Genomic DNA, 20,706 nt, shown 5'->3' on the forward strand with positions numbered 1-20,706 from the left:
CACATTTGGTACACATGGATTCCACACGGCCCAGATCCGGCCCATATCTGATACACATGGATTCCACACGGCCCAGATCCGGCCCATATCTGATACACATGGATTCCACACGGCCCAGATGTAGGCCGGATCTGGTACACATGGATTCCACACGGCCCAGATCCGGCCCACTTCTGATACACATGGATTCCACACGGCCCAGATCCGGCCCACTTCTGATACACATGGATTCCACACGGCCCAGATCCGGCCCACATCTGATACACATGGATTCCACACGGCTCGGATGTGGGCCGATACTATGTTGCTGTCTGGGGTGTCTGTTCACTTTGTTCCTTCAATCTGTAAAGAGCAGCACAACTAAACTAAACTAAATGTGAAAACAAGTGAAGCTTCATAACACTGTTTATCTCAGTTAGAGCAAGAGGTAGGGATTCACATACACCCAAAACAAACAAAATGCAGGTATGGCAAGTTAGAAACCACGGTGCACATATACTGTATGTAAAAAATAAATACATACTACAGACTGTACATACATCAGGAATTAAAGAACTGTTAGAAAATAGCTATGTCCGAATGCATAATTCCAGTACGTTTTATAGGGAGACTTGGCAAGACAAACAGGTTAACATGTAACAGTTCTCACTTGTTAGTTCGCTAACTGTGTGTGTGTTCACGGCACTTACTATTATTCTTGTGTGCCAGCACACAATCAGTTTTTAGATGCCAGAAAGGCATCGCTACTTTAACTACAATTCTCTGCTCCCACTCTACGATCCCTTAAGAGGGTCCCGAAAGGTACAGTTTAAAAGTTCAGAGGTACATTTCCATTGTCTATGTCTGGTGTCCGTGTCCGAAACAGTTGTGTGAGCGAGAAGACTGTTGAGATGAGAACCGTACACTGCTTGGCCAAGAGTCTGACACCCTCGCCCTCTCTTGCTGTTTCTACAGCACCTACAAACTCCTTATACAGGTCCACGATCTCCTCAAGCTTCCCAAGCGCCTCGTCTGCATCAATATCCCCATGACATCCTCCGCAGTCTGAACAGGGAACTCGCATGCAGGTTGAGGCAAGTTGCACTAGAGCTCCAAAGCTGTTTCCGAGTGACAGAAGAGCATCGTCAGGTGCCCATCCTACCCGTGTGGCTCTCTGGCATCCCGATGCCAACCTTCGTGCCTCCGTCTGGACCAGGCATCTCTCGGTTTCTGAAAGCGAATGCCTATTCACGTTGTCGTTTTTGCATTCCCCCTTGTGGGTTAGAGGGTGTACAGTAGAAGGTCCTTTCTTCAACACTAAAAGAAGTTCATTAATGTCTCGCTGCAAACAGGCATAGCCGTCTTTAAGCCCTGCACCTTTCTGACTGGTAACATAATGGCGGCCTTGCAGAAAGCTGAGGGGATTATCTATTGGTCCGTAGTGGTCTAGAGTCAGAGATTCCAGAGGTCTGGGCGGGATCAGGAGTGGACTGAGTTCTGAGGATGTGGATAAGGGACGAGGGGAATCTCTGAGTAGGGATAGGACATTTGGAGAGGGACCAGAGAGGGTTGCAGGGGAGGCACCTGGAGTGGGTTGAGGTGGTTTACTGATCTGGTTTCGACGGGAGAATTCGTATACGGTCAGATCATCGTCAAAGCCGCAGTTGTCCTCTGTATCTCCGCTGAAACAGTTGGCGTAGACTGTATGGCAGCCACATGCGTCACGGTTTGTGGAGGACAAAGGGGAAGCATTGTCAAGTCGAATCTCTGAAGGGTTGTCTTTATGTGACTGAGGTTGTTCGGACTTGCAGGTCCCAAAATGCCGGTGCAACTCTGGGGCTTCAGTGGACAATTTTTGCCTTAGGTCAGGATGGCTTGACGACATTGGAGGTTTCCCATTGGTGTCCTTCACAGGAGTTGTGGACACTTCCTCTGGTCCGTCTTTGAGCTTCACAATGACTACTTCAGCATCTTTCTCTTTCCAGTCAATCAAAGATGGCACTGAAGTGGCCTTGGGGGATACCTTTAATTCGTGATTCACACCTGTCCCATTGGTTGCTTTATTACCTGTTGATGAAATAGTGTTGCTGAGTGCTACTGTCCCCAAGATCTCTTGGGAACGGGTGAGGTACCAGGGCATATCTTGAATTTTTCCACGCAAGGCTGTGGCAGACAGACGTCCGGACGAGCCTGTTCTGCTGGGGAAACTAGTCCCGGTTTGAGTTGGATCTTCAGGAACAATATTTACAGACTGAACTGAGGGAGAAGGTAAGGGAGATGGAGATGGGGTAGGAGTGGTTGAAGCACTTGTCGGTTTGACTGTAGAGCTTTTAGCCTTTAGTTCAGTTCTTAGGTTCTCATGACTAAGAGAAACACCCTTACTCAGTGTAGAGGGTGGGGAAGTACTGGTACCATTTCTCTGAGACCAGGGGTGTAGAGAAAGACCATTAGGGGGAACCTTTGCCTTTTCCTCAGGTTTTTGTAACTGGGCATCAACTGCCTTTGAGGGTGGCTGTAAAACAATGAATGACGGCTTGGGAGGAATTGGGGGCTTTGTGTTCATCAGGAAGACTTTATTTTCTGTTTTTATAGTTTCAAGGGAGTCTGATGATCGTTGTTGTAGAGGACCCTTTTTGTCTGCTGTTATTTTCCCAAATTCAGTTGTTCCTTTGGCATTTGTTGGCTCTTTCTGACTTGGCTTAATGTCTTGACTATCAAGTCCTTCAAGATCCACAAGATTTGGAGTAGTCTTATTTTCTAGACAGGCCGGGATATGGTCAGATATTCCATTTTGAGGTCTGGGTCCATTTTGAAGAGTCTCCAGGTCTACTAAGTTCTGCTGGGGAAGGGTAGATTGGCGTACAGCAGTAATTAGTGAGGAAGACATTGGTGGTCCAGGCCCCGTGACTGGTTTAAACTCCATGGTTTCTGGCTCCATCTCCAGAAGGTGAGCATTTCGGCCAGGGATGTCCCCATTGCAGTGCTGGGCTTTCTGACCCGTAGAGTGGTTAGCAGAGAAAGGTTTAGGCTCCACAGGTGTAGGTTTAGGGGGCAAAATCATTGAGGGCTGATGGACCTCCAATTCAGGGTTTTTAGACTCAGGGATCAGAGGGGTGACATGGTTGGCAAGTGAAGGTTTTTCTTTGAGGTCCTCTGCTGCTGCACTGTCCTCCTCCTTGCTATCTCTGGATTCAGGAGCTTTTGTCCCGTCCACAATAACCTTGATGTCATAAATGCTAAGCGAAGGATGCATGTTCTGAGAATCTGAGCTTTTCTCTGCAAAAGAAGAAGAGGTATGAGAGACTTGTACGTTTGATGAAAAAACATCAATAAAAACCTAGATATTTAACATTTTAAAGGAAAGTTCCAGGTTCAATACTTGTGGTAATAATTGTGACAATATTGATTACATTATTTTGACTCATTACTCAGCAAAAATCAAAGTAATGTGCTTTGTGTAAAATAAATGCAAAAATAATTTAGACAAATTTACAAATGAAATAATAGATATTTTAAATGAGAAGTGCCTTTGCAAAAAATACTAAGCTTTACATTTCTGCTTTTAAACCCTCCAAGTGTATGGCCACGTTTAATTTCAAGTGCTTTAACATGTAGGGTATGGACCAATTAGACACACACTAATTATTCATTATATACAAAGGTTTATGAAACTCCAAAACTAACAGCCCAAATGAAACAAACACACTGGCAGAACCAGGGTGTCCTGTTACATTGAGACTGATAACAGACTTTTATGACCTCAAAAAGGAATGTGGCCACATGTGCAAGAAAGAGACAATGGGAAGACAGAAACCCTCTTTAATACAAACTTTGCTGCATTAGTCATATGCCTCCCAGAAACTGTGTGAATGATTTAATGTTTTGTGTACTTTTAAGTACTATTATATATAATCCTACGGTATGTATTTGATTGGTATGTATTTGGTTGTACAACCTACCAACGGGCAATGTAACCTCACCTGTATCATGTCTCCTACCTAATTAATCCTCACCTAATGACTCACACTTTGATGTACATCACATTCCTTTAGAATGCACTGTGGATTTGTTATATCTATCTGATCATTACTGAACAGAAAAAGGGTGAAGTTTTTTGTTTTGAACTCTTTGGACAAAGAGTCATAAAAATCTCCCCCAGATAAAACTCCCGCCAGTCAACGACTTCAATTGTCCACAACTTCAAGAATTGTTCCCACTACAAATGCAAGTATTCAATTCAATGAAATGTGAAAATGAAATGTTGTTGGTTCTTCTCAGTTAGATGGATCTGCCCCATCGTTCCCTCTCCTTTCCAATCTCATTCTATCCCTTACCTATTTATGTATTTATGTGTATCTGTACATATATGCACATATGTTTGTTTAGTTTATTTATGATTTAGTTAATAAAACTTGTACATAATATGTATTTGGTTCTGATTCGCTTGCAATACGGAGTCCCTTTACGATTTAGATTTTTGCTACAAGCTCAAAGCGCTGTATAAGCTAAGAAATGACTATTCTTCTGTTGCCATGGAAGGTAACTGTTTCTTAGAATAAATGAATAATCAAAGAGCTAGTTGAACAAACTGATTAATTGATTGTAAGATTAATTTAGCCATGTCAAGTTAATCCAATTAACTGACCCCAAATATTCATAATTAATAATAACAAGTTATTATTGATTATTAATATTTCATATAGCTGATCCTTTACAAACATAACAGTTATTTTAGCTTGTTTTTTGGGAGGGACCAGTCAAAACGACTTTCTCTAGTGCGTTCATCTGTTGTTGATTGAGCTTAACTTGTATTGAACCTTGAACAGTCCTCTACAGAATGCACATGTTTTCTGGTAAAAAAAAAGATGGTTCACTGACCTGTGAGGCCTTGGTCTGTGATGGGAGGGGTAAATCGATCTTGGGCATCATAAAATTCATCCTCCGATGAATAACTGTCTCTAGAGCCCTTTGTTTTTTCAGGGACATCTGAGGGCACAGTTCTCTTCAGCACAGATTGTGCTATTATTTTTGAAGATGGTCCCTGTGGTTTAGCTTCATTTGCCTGGTTCTTTGGGAAGCTGTTTCCCTCTTGTCTACATGCTGGATTGTTGTGAATCCTGGTGAAGAGAGCCTGAAAGTTCACTCCTGCTAACTTAGCATTTATGCTGTTAGCGGTACAGGAGGCTAACACTGCCTCAAATTCTGCTGACATGGTGGAAATGTGACCGTCATCGTCATCGTCCTCCTCGCTCAATGCATCGTCGCTGGCCGCAGGCGGACTTGGCAAGCTGTCTGACATTTGGGAGAGTTCAGAGAAGCACATACCTGAGTGATTATCGTAGGTCAGGTCACAAGGCCGTCCGGGTTTGTTTGAACTGCCCCTTTCATGCAAACGCTCTGACACCTCTAAGAGGTAAGGGTGATGGACATCCAGACTCGAGGCCCCAGATACAAGACCGGAACTGGGCTTTTCTTCCAGAGAGGCATCCATATGGCCAAGCCCACCAATGGCTGCCTTGATACTCTCCTCTAGTGCATTCAACGAGTTACTGGACAAACTGGAAAAGCTGCTGTTGACCCGAGGGTCCGTGTACCATCCAGTCTCCAAAAGGGCGTCCATTCTCATGGCGTAATCCTCATCTCCAACAGACTCTGTCTTGCTCGCCTCGTCTCCTTCATCCTCTAAAAAGGGATGTGTTACAATCACTCTGACTCTTTCTGCTTTCGCTTCGCTTTTCCCCTCGGCTTCCTCTCCTTCCTCCGTTCCATCATTTGTATGAGTGGATATAGTGTCTTCAGTGTCCAGCAGTCCCTCCATGGCATAGTCATCCTCTGAACAGTCTTCTGAATCGCTCCCACATCGAGAAACATACCCTAAACCAACACATTAAACAATTTATATAGTATTTAGTATGATATAATGTACAAGTGAATCTGTTTTATAACCAATTTAATGCATACAAAAAATACAACTGATTGGAAGAATCTTGCAAAAAAGACATTTCGTAAAATTTGTGAATCTTGACATACACACTGTCGCTTATTGGATACACTGGGTTACAATGTGTATATCAAGATTCATGGTAGTACTATGGTATACATAGAAGTAGGGATGCACGATATATCGGCCACTATAACGGTATCGGACGATATATGTTCATTTTTAATGTTATCGTTATCAGCCAGATTAGAAAATTTGGCCAATATATTAAAGACGATAAATAATGTATTATTTCCTTCAGCTGAGACACCTCAGATGCGCACTGTTCGCCATGATGTTTTTGAATTGCTTGAAATATGATTGGAATCACTTTGAAAAGGAAAATACAGTTAAGTGCAACGTGCAAATCTGTCATATAGGCCACATAAAATTATAATGGGAACACTATAATTGTGTGCTTGGGACATAGTGAGTAATCAGGCTCTTAAAAACTATATACAAATTTGGATTTAGATTTATCGGCCAATATATAGATTGTCAGCTTTCAAATATAAATAATTATCGGTTATTATCGGTATCGGTCAAAATGTTCATATCGGTGCATCCCTAATAGAAGCACTTTGAAATATACAATGTTACTGAAATTCAAGTACCTTGATATTTACATGGTATTCCAAAGTAACACAATCTGACACCATCACTGTACTATACTGTACTTTTTTGAGTAAATGCAAGCAAACATGCAGCGAGCATTTTGTCTCTTGCTTGGTTTCTATTTTTACGCTGTTGTGCTGGGTAGCAAATTGTGGACAACCAAGCCATCCCGTTCAGTGTTGTTTTAGTATTGTTTATATTAGGCATGACTCGATACCACTTTTTTATGTTCGATACGGATATCGCAATCTTGGGTATCTGCCGATATCGATGCCAATCCGATACCAATACTGTTTTTTATCTTGATCAATTTTGAATTTCTATAGAATAACTATAAATATCTATATATCTATATCTGTCTAGCCTTTTTCCTCAGAGGTTTCAATTACACCATTCAAAATCACCAATAAACCCCAGCAAAATACAGTTGTTTTAAACAAAAACCCAGGTTAGGATAATGCATTTCAAACGGGAACACTGCAACATCTTGGAGCAATTTAAAGTCCCCCTGTGGTGAAAATTCAGTTTTTAATGTTGTTTATGTGTGTATGTGGTGTGCTTTAAGACAAACCATGTGTAAATTCATAAGTCGACAGCATTGCTGAGTATTTTCTGTCTCAAAAACACGGTTTGAAATCGCTGGTGTTTCTGACGTAACAAACGACCTTGTAACCAATCAGATCAACGTGTGATCGTCAACCAGTGGATCTCTGAGCTGAGTGAGTGAGTGGAGGCGGGGCTCATTTGCATATTCATAGAACCGCGCATACTAAATGAGGCAAGGGTGTCGAGTTACATTCAAGATATTTTAAGGCATGTAGGAAAAAAACATTTCAAGGAAAAAACATTTAAATATGTCATTTTGGTGATCAAAGATGAGTATTAAGGGATAAAATTATTGACTACAGTGCGACTTTAATGGCTTCAGAAAACTTGGAATTACACAGGTCCCGACAGTGCAAGAGAGAAAAAAAAAAAGGTCATATCATTTAATGACACATCCCTCCCAAATCTCCTACCTTCTTCCGCCGGAATGCGTCGCATTTTAGGTCTCGGTCCCCAGCGAAAAACATTGATGTTTGGGTCCACCAGCAGTTTGCAGTATCCGGCCAGGAGACAGGACAGGTCTTTCGCTGCTACGGACTCCATTAACAGGGCTATAGGCTGGAAGTTGCAGGAGAAAGAGATGGTCTGAGAGTTTATATATATTGAAAGGAGAGATAAAAACATATTTCTGTCCCTGGGTTTTTTCCACACCTGTATGTTCTGAAGGCCCAGTTTCAGCATTTTAAAGGGATAGATCGCTCAAAAATGAAAATTAGCCCATGATTTACTCATCCTCAAGCCATCCTAGGTGTATATGACTTTCTTCTTTCAGACGAATACAATCGGAGTTATATTAAAAAATGTCCTGACTCTTCCAAGCTTTATAATGGCAGTGAATGACTGTTTCTGTTTTGAAGTCCATAAAACTGCATGTGTCCATCATAAAAGTGCATCTATCATCATAAAACTGCATCTGTCCATCATAAAAGTGCATCTGTCCATCATAAAAGTGCATCTATCCATCATAAAAGTGCATCTATCCATGATAAAAGTGATTCCATCCATCATAAAAGTGCATCTATCCATCATAAAAGTGCATCTATCATCATAAAAGTGCATCTGTCCATCATAAAAGTGCATCTATCCATCATAAAAGTGCATCCATCCATCATAAAAGTGCATCTATCCATCATAAAAGTGCATCCATCCATCATAAAAGTGCATCTATCCATCATAAAAGTGCATCCATCCATCATAAAAGTGCATCTATCCATCATAAAAGTGCATCTATCCATCATAAAAGTGCATCTATCCATCATAAAAGTGCATCTATCCATCATAAAAGTGCATCTATCCATCATAAATGTGCATCTATCCATCATAAAAGTGCATCTATCCATCATAAAAGTGCATCCATCCATCATAAAAGTGCATCTATCCATCATAAAAGTGCATCTATCCATCATAAAAGTGCATCTATCCATCATAAAAGTGCATCTATCCATCATAAAAGTGCATCCATCCATCATAAAAGTGCATCTATCCATCATAAAAGTGCATCCATCCATCATAAAAGTGCATCTATCCATCATAAAAGTGCATCTATCCATCATAAAAGTGCATCTATCCATCATAAAAGTGCATCTGGCCATCATAAAAGTGCATCTGTCCATCATAAAAGTGCATCTGTCCATCATTAAAGTGCATCTATCCATCATAAAAGTGCATCTATTCATCATAAAAATGCATCTGTCCATCATAAAAGTGCATCTATCCATCATAAAAGTGCATCTATCCATCATAAAAGTGCATCTATCCATCATAAAAGTGCATCTATCCATGATAAAAGTGATTCCATCCATCATAAAAGTGCATCTATCCATCATAAAAGTGCATCTATCCATCATAAAAGTGCATCTATCCATCATAAAAGTGCATCTGGCCATCATAAAAGTGCATCTGTCCATCATAAAAGTGCATCTGTCCATCATTAAAGTGCATCTATCCATCATAAAAGTGCATCTATCATCATAAAACTGCATCTGTCCATCATAAAAGTGCATCTATCCATCATAAAAGTGCATCTATCCATCATAAAAGTGCATCTATCCATCATAAAAGTGCATCTATCCATGATAAAAGTGATTCCATCCATCATAAAAGTGCATCTATCCATCATAAAAGTGCATCTATCATCATAAAAGTGCATCTGTCCATCATAAAAGTGCATCTATCCATCATAAAAGTGCATCCATCCATCATAAAAGTGCATCTATCCATCATAAAAGTGCATCCATCCATCATAAAAGTGCATCTATCCATCATAAAAGTGCATCTATCCATCATAAAAGTGCATCTATCCATCATAAAAGTGCATCTATCCATCATAAAAGTGCATCTATCCATCATAAAAGTGCATCTGTCCAACATAAAAGTGCATCTATCCATCATAAAAGTGCATCTATCCATCATAAAAGTGCATCTGTCCATCATAAAAGTGCATCTATCCATCATAAAAGTGCATCTGTCCATCATAAAAGTGCATCTGTCCATCATAAAAGTGCATCTGTCCATCATAAAAGTGCATCTATCCATCATAAAAGTGCATCTGTCCATCATAAAAGTGCATCTGTCCATCATAAAAGTCCATCTATCATCATAAAAGTGCATCTGTCCATCATAAAAGTGCATCTATCCATCATAAAAGTGCATCTGTCCATCATAAAAGTGCATCTATCCATCATAAAAGTGCATCTGTCCATCATAAGAGTGCATCTGTCCATCATAAAGTGCTGTAAGAAAAATATCCATATTTAAAACTTTATCGACTAAAATAACTGGCTTCCGGCAGATGCACTTTTATGAACTTCAAAACAGAAACAGTCATTCACTGCCATTATAAAGCTTGGAAGAGCCAGGACATTTTATAATAGGGCTGGGAATCGCTGGGTACTTCACGATACGATACGATATGCGATACATTGTTCACGATACCGATAATATCACGATATGGCGATACTGCGATAATCGACATATTATCAGTAATAACTCACAATATATCATGTTTTAAGAAATAAATTATTTTTTTTAATTAGGAAAATTAATCTCCATTTATTTTTTGGGATGAAACACAATAACAAAAACAACTTGTGTCTTATCAGTTGCAACAAAAGTCACAGACACTATTTTAGTGTAACATTGCTGCAATCAGTAGTAATAAAAATGTTTACGCCGGGGTGTGTCGGCTTCGAGCCAGCACCAACCACGGCTTTCTCACAGAGCTCCGGGTGATGCCGCGTGAGGTGTCTGTGCATGTGGTCGTGTTTCCCGTTTTGTGGACTTTTGCAAAGTCAGACATCCCAAGTCTCACGTAAGTTCAGGGAGTCTCCCGCATAATGATAGCGTCTCCCTGATGCCCGCAAATTAGTTCAAATCTCCCGGAATCTAGAGCGCGCATGCGAGACAGAACAGCCTACTGCGCGCATAACATACATAGCACGGCAGAGAGGGAGAGAGCGAGAGACTTTGCGTGTGTGCCTCATGAAAGCTAGTCAAATCCAGTCAACTCGGATAATGAATAGAGCGTTTTATAACGGCTTTTAAGATCGATACTTGGCAAGAGCGCATCGAGAATCGATCGCGGGAGTAAATATCGTGAGATATCGCCATATCGATATTTTGGCGCACCCCTATTTTATAATATAACTCAGATTGTGTTCGTCTGAAAGAAGAAAGTCATACACACCTAGGAGTTCAGAGCGAGTAATTCATAGCCTAATTTTCATTTTTGGGTGAACTATCCCTTTAACTCTGTTAATTTGAATCTATTGGCAGACGTGTACACACCTGGATGTCCTGCAGGTAAATCTTCACCATGCTGACTCTGTCAGACTCTGAGAGCACTTCTATTCGGGTGATGTAGTGGAAGTCAATGATGGTGGAGATCATGTTGAGCTGGTGGTTTAGTATTTGGCTGATCCCGTATCTCGCTCCCACCAGCAAACTCACCAACGACTCCCTGTCCTGCAGCTGTAAGACACATTTACTCCAACGTTCATCAATATTTAAAGGATATAGATAACCTTAAAGAGGTCATATTACCCCCTTTTACAAAGTCTTGATTTTGTTTCTACTAGAACAGGTTTTCCTGCTTGAATGTTGATTATTCTCCTCATATTCTCCATTGTTGCGGCTCCTCTCTTCCCAGTCTGTCAGTAACGCTCTGTTTACTTCCTGTCTCTATGAAGCCCCTCCTTCTGAAAAGCACACTGTGCTCTGATTGGTCGGCTGGATCAGTGTGTTGTGATTGGTCGAGCGCTTCAAGTGTGTTTGGAAAATGTCCCGCCCCTTTCCATAACCACCAGTTTAACACACTACTAACTAACTCAACCAGGCCCCGCCCCTTTATTCTGCGTATTAATTATTATAATGAGGAATATTGTGACGTGTTCGTTCCCGGGAGAAACTCAAGACTACAATGGAGGCGTTTCAGGAGTTCAGAAACACTGACACTGATATAGAGAAGAACCCATGATCAAACTGCAACATCACACACTGAAGATGAATGTGGAAAACAGTAGAATAGGTCTTATTTAACTGATTCATGAACGAACTAATCATATGAGCATGCAAGGTCTTTTTAATGAATCACTCATTTCAAGGTTTATTTTTATGCCATTGCGAAAGATGCTGCTATTTTATCCAAATCTCTTCCCGCCAAGAACAGCCAGCTTATATAACATGATCAAAATTAATATCCTTGAAAATGGGAGGATGCTTGACAAGATTTTATCCAGCGTAACATTATCTTCCAAAAAAAAAGATTTAAAAAAAAGAGAGGAAATTTGCTTGTAAAAATGCAATAAGGTTCTTCATAACCCCCAGTAAAATATATGCAAACTGGGAATCAAAAGGCTGGAGAAAATGTGCAAATATAATGGCTGACCATTTTCACATCTTTTGGGACTGTAACGTTATTCGTTTTTATTGGCAGGATCTGAATAGAGAAATGCAATAAGAGGAATCTTGAGTGTAACTTTAAAACAATGTACTCGTGCATTTCTCCTTCGCAAATAACAGAAGGACATCTGCCTCTTTAATATATTACTGGCAACTAGTAAGAAGGCCATCACAAGCAAACCATCTATATATATATGACAAGAAATTGTAAATGATGTGTACAATATAGAAACTCTGACCTTTTCATTAAAACAAATTCTAGCTGACACTAAACTAACCTTTAGTTAAGAAAGTTTCTGGGAAGAAAGTATTAAGGTTTAAGGCTCCTGCAGATTGGAATAATTTACCTTTAAATGTACGATCTTTGACTTCATTTTATGTTTAAAAATGTTTTTATGTTTTGAAACTTCTTGTAATTGCTTTAGATGATATATCTATGATTATATGTATTATTGCTATAGGCAAAAAAAAAAAAAAATTTTGTAGTGGTGTGTTGTTTTTGTTGTGTTATGTAACTTTTGTGTATTAGGACGCCCTTGAAAACGAGATGATGCATCTCAGGGGTTTATCCTAAAGAATACAATTTGTTACAATAGGATTTCATCATATTGGGGGAAGTGGCTGAAAAGAGATGAAAAGATTACATCGGCTGAGAAAAAAAAAGTGTAATCCTTGACATATTGTATTGCAGAATTTGATCGAATCATGTGATCATGAATGTAATATAGGTTATACCGGGTGACCAGTGTATGTCTATGGATGTGTGTGTACATGTGCACGCAAGAATATGTTCTTATGTTAGGATGAGTACATATACATATGTATTGTAAGTTAGTGCTGGGCGGTATACCGGTCCACACCGATACCGGGGTTTATTTTTGTTATGATATGAATTTTTAATATACCGCAATACTATGTCGTTTAAACACCGTTGGTGATGCACAGATGTGTGTGTTACTAAGCGTGACTGTAATGATGCATAGGTTAAACTATAACTGATAGCTGTCAAATTATATTAGTGTTTCACAAAATCAACAAGGCGTTTTGGAAAATCTATTTGTGGAATAGAAATTCGTTTTATGCATTGACATCGTTGAATAAACATGAGCACTGCACACGTTTCAAAGTGATTCAAGGTGTTTCTTTCTTTCTTTGAAGGGAACTTTTACTGTCTTTATTAAAGTTTCGATGTTATTTTCATTTAATCTTTCCTGATTGGTGGAGGTTGAGGAGATTCCCCCTTCTTTGAGTGCAGAGAAAAGCGCTATATAAATGTAATGAATTATTATTATTATTTCCTGAGAAAGCTGTGTTTATGAGCCGTTACCGTGGAAACCGCTGATTCTGCCGCTCTACAGCGCCTCCTGCTGGCGCTCTTTATAAACACTGCAAACCTGTATTAAAGGTGCTCTACGTAACTTTTAGCGGCCTCTAGTGGTGATGTTTCAGATTGCAACCAAATTTTACAAGAGCGCTCGTGCTCGAACTCATAGACAATACCGTCTATTACGCAAATATCTCGGCGAATACTAGACGGATTCGGCGAGCACCGAGCTCGTTGGGACCATCTAGTCGAGCTGAAAAGAACCATATAAGGTCCATAGTTTTTGGTTGTGTTTTCGCGGAGATATGAGCAGAAAACCATCGGGCGCGCTGCAAAATTGCGGACGCCGGTGACGTCACGATCTCAGAAGAAAATCGCTCGTATCTCTGGAACGCAAAGACCCAGAGAGCTCAAATTCGGGGGAGGAGGTCCCAGGGGAACCCTTGCCCGAACGCTAGAGTGGCGGGCCTCGGGGATGCCCCCTACCGGATCGCTGTTCGCTAGGACCCCCGATTTCGAACGGCTATAACTCGGGGAGCCGGGCGAGTTGGACCTCGGGGGTGGGCTCGTTCGAAAGGCCCCGTCCAGCACTACGAACGATCAGAGTCTTGGGAATATTGATCAAAGATTGACTGAGATATAAGCCCAAAAACGTGCGCCTTTAACCAGACGTAACTCCCTGACCGTCTACAATAGACTGTGTATAAGGAGAGAGGCTCGGGAGCGCGCGTGCACGTCACATCCGTTGGATTTCGCGGTAAATCCGACCCGGAGACTTCACATAGAAATAGGAATACTGGCCTTCAGAGGTAATAGCAAAACTCGACAAGTGGATCATTTTAATGTGTCATTACAACCCCTTCACACACAGGCAATAAAAAAAGGATTCATTTTAGTAGAAAAGCACCTTTAATACTAGCGTGGAACCTTTCTACAATATTCACTCATAAGGCATTCTAACCCAGTCGAGCTTGAAAAAAATAATAATACCGTCATATTCCGTGAAATCGGTATAATTTTGAAAAATACCATTGATATGGAGTTTGGTCATTCCGCCCAGCACCATTGTAAGTATGTTTTTTTTTCTTCTTTTTTTTTTTCTTTCTGTATTTGTATGGTTAAAAAAAAGGCAAATAAACGCAGCATATCTGTGCCCTGCAGATGTGGTCATGTGTGTCAGATGCAGGACCTCTCTCACCAGCATGGTGGCGCTGTAGCTTCTCCCGCTGTACGACATCAGCTCCGCCATCTGGGTCAGATAGGCCAGCCGGGCCTGAGACGCAGAAATCACCTGAGGGAGCGAGAGACAGGCTCACAGCGGAGAGTGTGTACAGTGTGATGCGCACGACATTCGGCACAGAAACCCAGTATGATTGATCAAATGTCATCTTCTTAAAAATGACGAAATATACACACTGCCGTTCAAACGTTTGGGATTGGTAAGATTTTTAATGTTTTTAAGAAGTCTCTTCTGCTCACCAAGGCTGCATTTATTAGATAAAAACAGTAATATTGTTGAATATTATTACTATTTAATCTATAGAATATATAGTAAAGTGTAATTTATTCCTGTGATCAAAGCTGAATTTTCAGCATCATTACTCCAGTCTTTAGTGTCACATGATCCTTCAGAAATCACTCTAATATGATGATCTGATGCTCAAGACACATTTATGATTATTATTATGTATGATTATTAAGTGTTGAAAAAAAAAAAGAAAAAAAAAGGATTCTTTGAGAAGTCTTCTCTTAAAAATTGTACCGATCCCAAACTTATATATATATCTATATCTTTTATCTACCGCATGGCTTATCACACACACACACACGCACACACTCACACACACACACACCTTTCTGCATTTTTATATTCTCAAAAAAACTCATTCTGAGTGATTTATAAGCTTGTTTCCTCAATTTAGGTCCACAGTGACACGAGTCCCCATGAGTCTGTGTGCATTCAGGTTCAAGTCCCCACCGGGATCGAAACACACACACACACACCTTCTGCCGTGGTTCTAGCAGTGACTGGATCTTCTTCATGTGGTGATTGAGGGCTTTCCGCAGATCTTTCTCTCTCATGTTCCTCAGCAGGGTGGGAGAGATGAAGCTCTCTAAGCCAAACTCCTTACTGACACACACACACACACACACACACACGTTTTAATGACTGTTTTATAATGTATCGGAGTATTTGTGAGTGTATCCGTGCGCTCTTACACAACACTCTTGACAGAGGCTCTGGTCGTCTGTCCGCAGCTCGCCAGTTTCTCGTGCATGTGAAGAGCGGCGAGTCTCAGCGCTGTGTTGCATTTCATCTCTACAGCGTAGCGTTCCTGTAACACATCTCCCACACTCTACACACACACACACAACATGGTTACTAGAGTTCAAGATGACCTATGACGTCTTGATGTTGTTTTTGAGCTCTACTAGAACATGTTTTCATGTTTCTACTGTTGCGGTGATTCGATAACTTGTTTTCATGATGGATTTAACACATTATGGGCACTCTCACACACGCGGTGGCAAGTGTGTTTTGCTAGTTTCAGCCCGACGCAGTTTTCATTTTCACGCCCTGCGCCGCGTTGTTTAAATAGCAAATGCGTGTGCGCCTATTTGTGCGCCCGTGGGCTGCTGGTCTGAGAACGAGTGTGTGTTCAGGCGCATTGTTGGAGCGTTGCTATTTTGAGGAGCTGAAATAGACTGAGCCGTTGACCGACTGAACCCTGGGCTAAAGTCAGTGGCGCAGTGTTTGTTTGGTTATTTAAAGAGCGCGTTAGTAATGTGTAGTATACAGGGCTTGATATTAACACCCGCCAACCCGCCAAATGCGTGTGTATTTCAGCGTTGGCGTGTAACAGACACTCCTATTAGCCACTTTGGCAGGTTGATTTTATATAATATACATTTTTCAATTGTAGTCTTTTAAGAAGGCATCTGAAATAATAAACTAAGTGCAATCTAGTGTTGGCAGTAATATTGATTTTTCGATACATATCGATACTGAAACTCTTCCGCAGAATAGATAAGACACCAGCTGTGTGTTCTCGCTCTCTAATCTCTCCGACAGCGAGTTACACACAACCCTTTACGCACTCGTTTCATTTGCTCCGGATGAATATTGTTGGTGGTTCAGGCTTGAATCTGGCGAGGGATTGCGCGTATTGAGCATAATTTTACTCATTACTGCAGATTTTGTGCTCAAACCCAAAGTGCAGCACATAAAGTATATTGGCTATAACACAGTATAATGGGTCCGTCAGGTCTTAAAGTGACAGTAGCCTAATATACCGGCTGCCATTATGAGATGCTATTAAAATATCTATACGGTAGTTATTCCCCTATGCTATCGGTGTATAAATTGTGGCCAGTGAAAATGCGGAGTGGCTAGTAACTTTGGGAAACCACTCGCCACAGTGGCTGGTGAGCAAAAAAGTATATGCCCTGGTAGAATATGTTAGGGTGTATTCACACCTGCCTCGTTTGGTTCGATTGAATCGAACTCTAATTCGTTCATTAATGACATAATTTTCATTTATGGATGAACTAACCCTTTAAGAGAATAGGGACAAACACACCCGTTACTCATTAAGAGAATAGAGACAACCCTTTTAGACCATGCACCGGCACCACCGACCATTTTTCCCATCTAGCAATAGTGGATTCGGACACGCCCTAGCGCACTTGCGCCGTGAGCTTCAGACCGTGCGCTTAGATCGTTAAAATAGGGCCCTGAGTGTTTATTACTGTCCCCATATTTGAGACAGTCGCAGCTGTAAGTAATGCAGTGTGACCTGGTGGAAGAGGTACTCGAAGGCCACGGGATCGTCCTGCAGGAGCTCCATCGGGTCTCGGGGGATGAAGCAGACCCGGAGCAGACACCTGTAGTCGTGCGAATCCTTCTTCTGCACCACCTGGAAGAGCAGGAACACCACCAGCGCTTTAATACAAACTCCAGTGGTGCAATTATAGTTATATGTAGGGGTGTAACGATACACGTATTCGTATTGAACCGTTCGGTACGAGGCTTTCGGTTCGGTTTTCGGTACGCATTTTTGAACCGAACGGTTCGTTGGACCATTTTTCCTGCCGACCAAAATTTCGTTATTTCAAATGTAGGCGCATCACGCGTGGCAAGCGCACTCATAATGTAAGAGACGCTGGCGTGACCACAACATCGCCTAACATCAAATGGCAAATGTAATGTAAGCGGAACGAAACCACTCGTTATTGTGTGTTTGACGGACCGTTTATCAGTTTGGACCAATGCAGCACAAGCCGATCTTCATCATCAGCACTGTCACTACACAGAGGAATCCAGTGAAGAAAGCATTTGACAGGGTTTCTGCAGGTTTCACAAAGTCAAATTTAAGACTTTTTAAGACCATTATGAATTCAATTTAAGACCTACACTACCGTTCAGAAGTTTGGGGTCGGTACGATTTTAAATACTTTTAAAATAATTCTCTTCTGCTAACCATGGCTGCGCTTATTTGATTAAAAATACAACAAAAATCTGTTATAGTATTAAATATTATTCCAGTGTAAATCAGCTGTTTTCTGTGTGAATATATAGTAAAGTGTAATTTATTCCTGTGATCAAAGCTGAATTTTCAGCATCACCAGTGTCAGTGTCTTCAGTGTCAAATGATCCTTCACAAATCAGTATAATATTGTCACGGTGTGGTGTGAATGGAAACAGGCGGAGGCAAAAAAGGCTCCAATATAAACGGTTTACTTATGAACAAAACAACAAACAGGTACAGGCAGGAAGACAAGCAGCAAAACTCACAAAAACACCTAAACATTTACAAGAACCGACAAAGACAGACTGAACACAGGCAAACTAAATACAAGTCCAAATGAACACTAATGAGGTGAAGACAGGTGACACAGATGATTAAGACGATGAACAGGTGGATGATTGAGGGAGTGAATACAGGTGTGGAGACAAGAAGGATTCTGGGAAGTGTAGTGAAGATGACTAAGACAGACAGGTGCAGACGAAGACTGTGACAGAATGCCCCCCTTCAACAAGGCGCGACCTCGCGCCGTAGAACATCAATGGGGTGGGGGGGCGGGCGCCCTGAAGGCTGGCCAGGGCGTGGCCAAACTGGGACGGGAAGCCTCAAGGGCGGATCAGGAAGTGCAGGCGGCCATGGCGGAGCAGGACGTGGGCGTGGCCAGGGCGGTGCGGACCCTTCGGGCGGCCATGGCGGTGAGGACCCTTCGGGCGGCCATGGCGGTGAGGACCCTTCGGGCGGCCATGTCGGTGAGGACCCTTCGGGCGGCCATGGCGAGGGCCTATGGCCCCCCCCAAAAAAAATTAATGGGGAGAGTGACAGAGTCATTACAAGTCTCTGGGCTGGACGGAACCAGAGGGTGAAGGGGTCTCTGGGCTGGACGGGACCAGCGGTGAAGGGGTCTCTGGGCTGGACGGGACCAGCGGCGAAGGGGTCTCTGGGCTGGACGGGACCAGCGGCGAAGGGGTCTCTGGGCTGGACGGGACCAGCGGCGAAGGGGTCTCTGGGCTGGACGGGACCAGCGGCGAAGGGGTCTCTGGGCTGGACGGGACCAGCGGCGAAGGGGTCTCTGGGCTGGACGGGACCAGCGGCGAAGGGGTCTCTGGGCTGGACGGGACCAGCGGCGAAGGGGTCTCTGGGCTGGACGGGACCAGCGGCGAAGAGGTCTCTGGGCTGGACGGGACCAGCGGCGAAGGGGTCTCTGGGCTGGACGGGACCAGCGGCGAAGGGGTCTCTGGGCTGGACGGGACCAGCGGCGAAGGGGTCTCTGGGCTGGACGGGACCAGCGGCGAAGGAAGCTCAGGGCTGGACGGGACCAGCGGCGAAGGGGTCTCTGGGCTGGACGGGACCAGCGGCGAAGGGGTCTCTGGGCTGGACGGGACCAGCGGCGAAGGGGTCTCTGGGCTGGACGGGACCAGCGGCGAAGGGGTCTCTGGGCTGGACGGGACCAGCGGCGAAGGAAGCTCAGGGCTGGACGGGACCAGCGGCGAAGGGGTCTCTGGGCTGGACGGGACCAGCGGCGAAGGGGTCTCTGGGCTGGACGGGACCAGCGGAGAAGGCTCTGAAGGGCTGGACGGGACCAGCGGCGAAGACTCTGAAGGGCTGGACGGGACCAGCGGAGAAGGCTCTGGCTCGGCCGGCGTGACGCGAAGCTCCGGCCCGGCAGGCGTGCAGGGAAGCTCAGGCTCGGCAGGGCTCCAGGGAAGCTCAGGGCTGGATTCATGGGCTGAAATGAATGTGTGTGCTGCCCACACACACACAACAGCCATGGATCCCACAAGTAGCACTGCGTCCTCAAGAGCTGGCTGGACGGTCTCTGGCTGGACGGTCTCTGGCTGGACGGTCTCTGGCTGGACGGTCTCTGGCTGGACGGTCTCTGGCTGGACGGTCTCTGGCGCAGGACCGTGGATGATGTGAAGCTCTGGCTGGACGTGGCTGACGTGAAGCTCTGGGCTGGACGGGACCAGCGATGAAGGCTCGGCTGGGCAGATGACAGGAGCTGGCTCAGATATTTTTGGATCAGCTGGTGTTACTGTGAGGGAAGAACCACAAACCCACAGAGCTCTGTCCATAAATTCAGCAAAAGAAAGATTTAAGTCTTCGAGCAGCAGTATCTGGGTTAGTGGATCATCCAGTCCTCTCCAGAACCGCTGCTTTAAGAACTCCTCCTCCCAGTAAACGTCCTGATGCAGATGCAGGTAAACTTCAACAAATTCCTCCAGAGAACTCCCATTCTGATTAAACAGAAAAGCCTCCATAGCGTCCTCCATATTTTTGGTCGGTTCTTCTGTCACGGTGTGGTGTGAATGGAAACAGGCTGAGGCAAAAAAGGCTCCAATATAAACGGTTTACTTATGAACAAAACAACAAACAGGTACAGGCAGGAAGACAAGCAGCAAAACTCACAAAAACACCTAAACATTTACAAGAACCGACAAAGACAGACTGAACACAGGCAAACTAAATACAAGTCCAAATGAACACTAATGAGGTGAAGACAGGTGACACAGATGATTAAGACGATGAACAGGTGGATGATTGAGGGAGTGAATACAGGTGTGGAGACAAGAAGGATTCTGGGAAGTGTAGTGAAGATGACTAAGACAGACAGGTGCAGACGAAGACTGTGACAAATATGAGGATTTGATGCTCAAGAAACATTTATTATTATTATCAATGTTGAAACAGTTGTTGGTCTGTCAGTTGTACAGTTTTTTTTTTTTTTTTTTTGGATTCTTTGATGAATAGGAAGTTCAAAAGAACAGCATTTGTTTGAA

The 20,706-nt window shown here is 43.0% G+C and overlaps 1 protein-coding gene across 5 annotated transcripts in view; it reads right to left on the reverse strand.

Annotated features, from left to right (window-relative positions):
- Positions 1-254: 254 nt before the first annotated feature.
- The window catches only part of frmpd1b (FERM and PDZ domain containing 1b), an 84,488-nt gene continuing 64,036 nt past the window's right edge, over positions 255-20,706 (reverse strand). For all 5 annotated transcript variants that reach the window (XM_056244229.1, XM_056244230.1, XM_056244231.1 and 2 more), the window contains exons 10-17: positions 17,201-17,320; positions 15,624-15,760; positions 15,408-15,534; positions 14,602-14,694; positions 10,967-11,149; positions 7,594-7,738; positions 4,858-5,853; positions 255-3,255 (exon numbers count right to left, since the gene is read on the reverse strand). In XM_056244229.1, coding sequence (XP_056100204.1) covers positions 809-3,255; positions 4,858-5,853; positions 7,594-7,738; positions 10,967-11,149; positions 14,602-14,694; positions 15,408-15,534; positions 15,624-15,760; positions 17,201-17,320 — 4,248 coding nt within the window. In that variant the 3' untranslated portion in view covers positions 255-808. The remainder of the gene's footprint in view (positions 3,256-4,857; positions 5,854-7,593; positions 7,739-10,966; positions 11,150-14,601; positions 14,695-15,407; positions 15,535-15,623; positions 15,761-17,200; positions 17,321-20,706) is intronic.

Source organism: Rhinichthys klamathensis, unplaced genomic scaffold (genome assembly GCF_029890125.1).
Source record: "Rhinichthys klamathensis goyatoka isolate OS25496 unplaced genomic scaffold, OSU_Roscu_1.1 h1tg000947l_1, whole genome shotgun sequence".
NCBI lineage: Eukaryota > Metazoa > Chordata > Actinopteri > Cypriniformes > Leuciscidae > Rhinichthys > Rhinichthys klamathensis.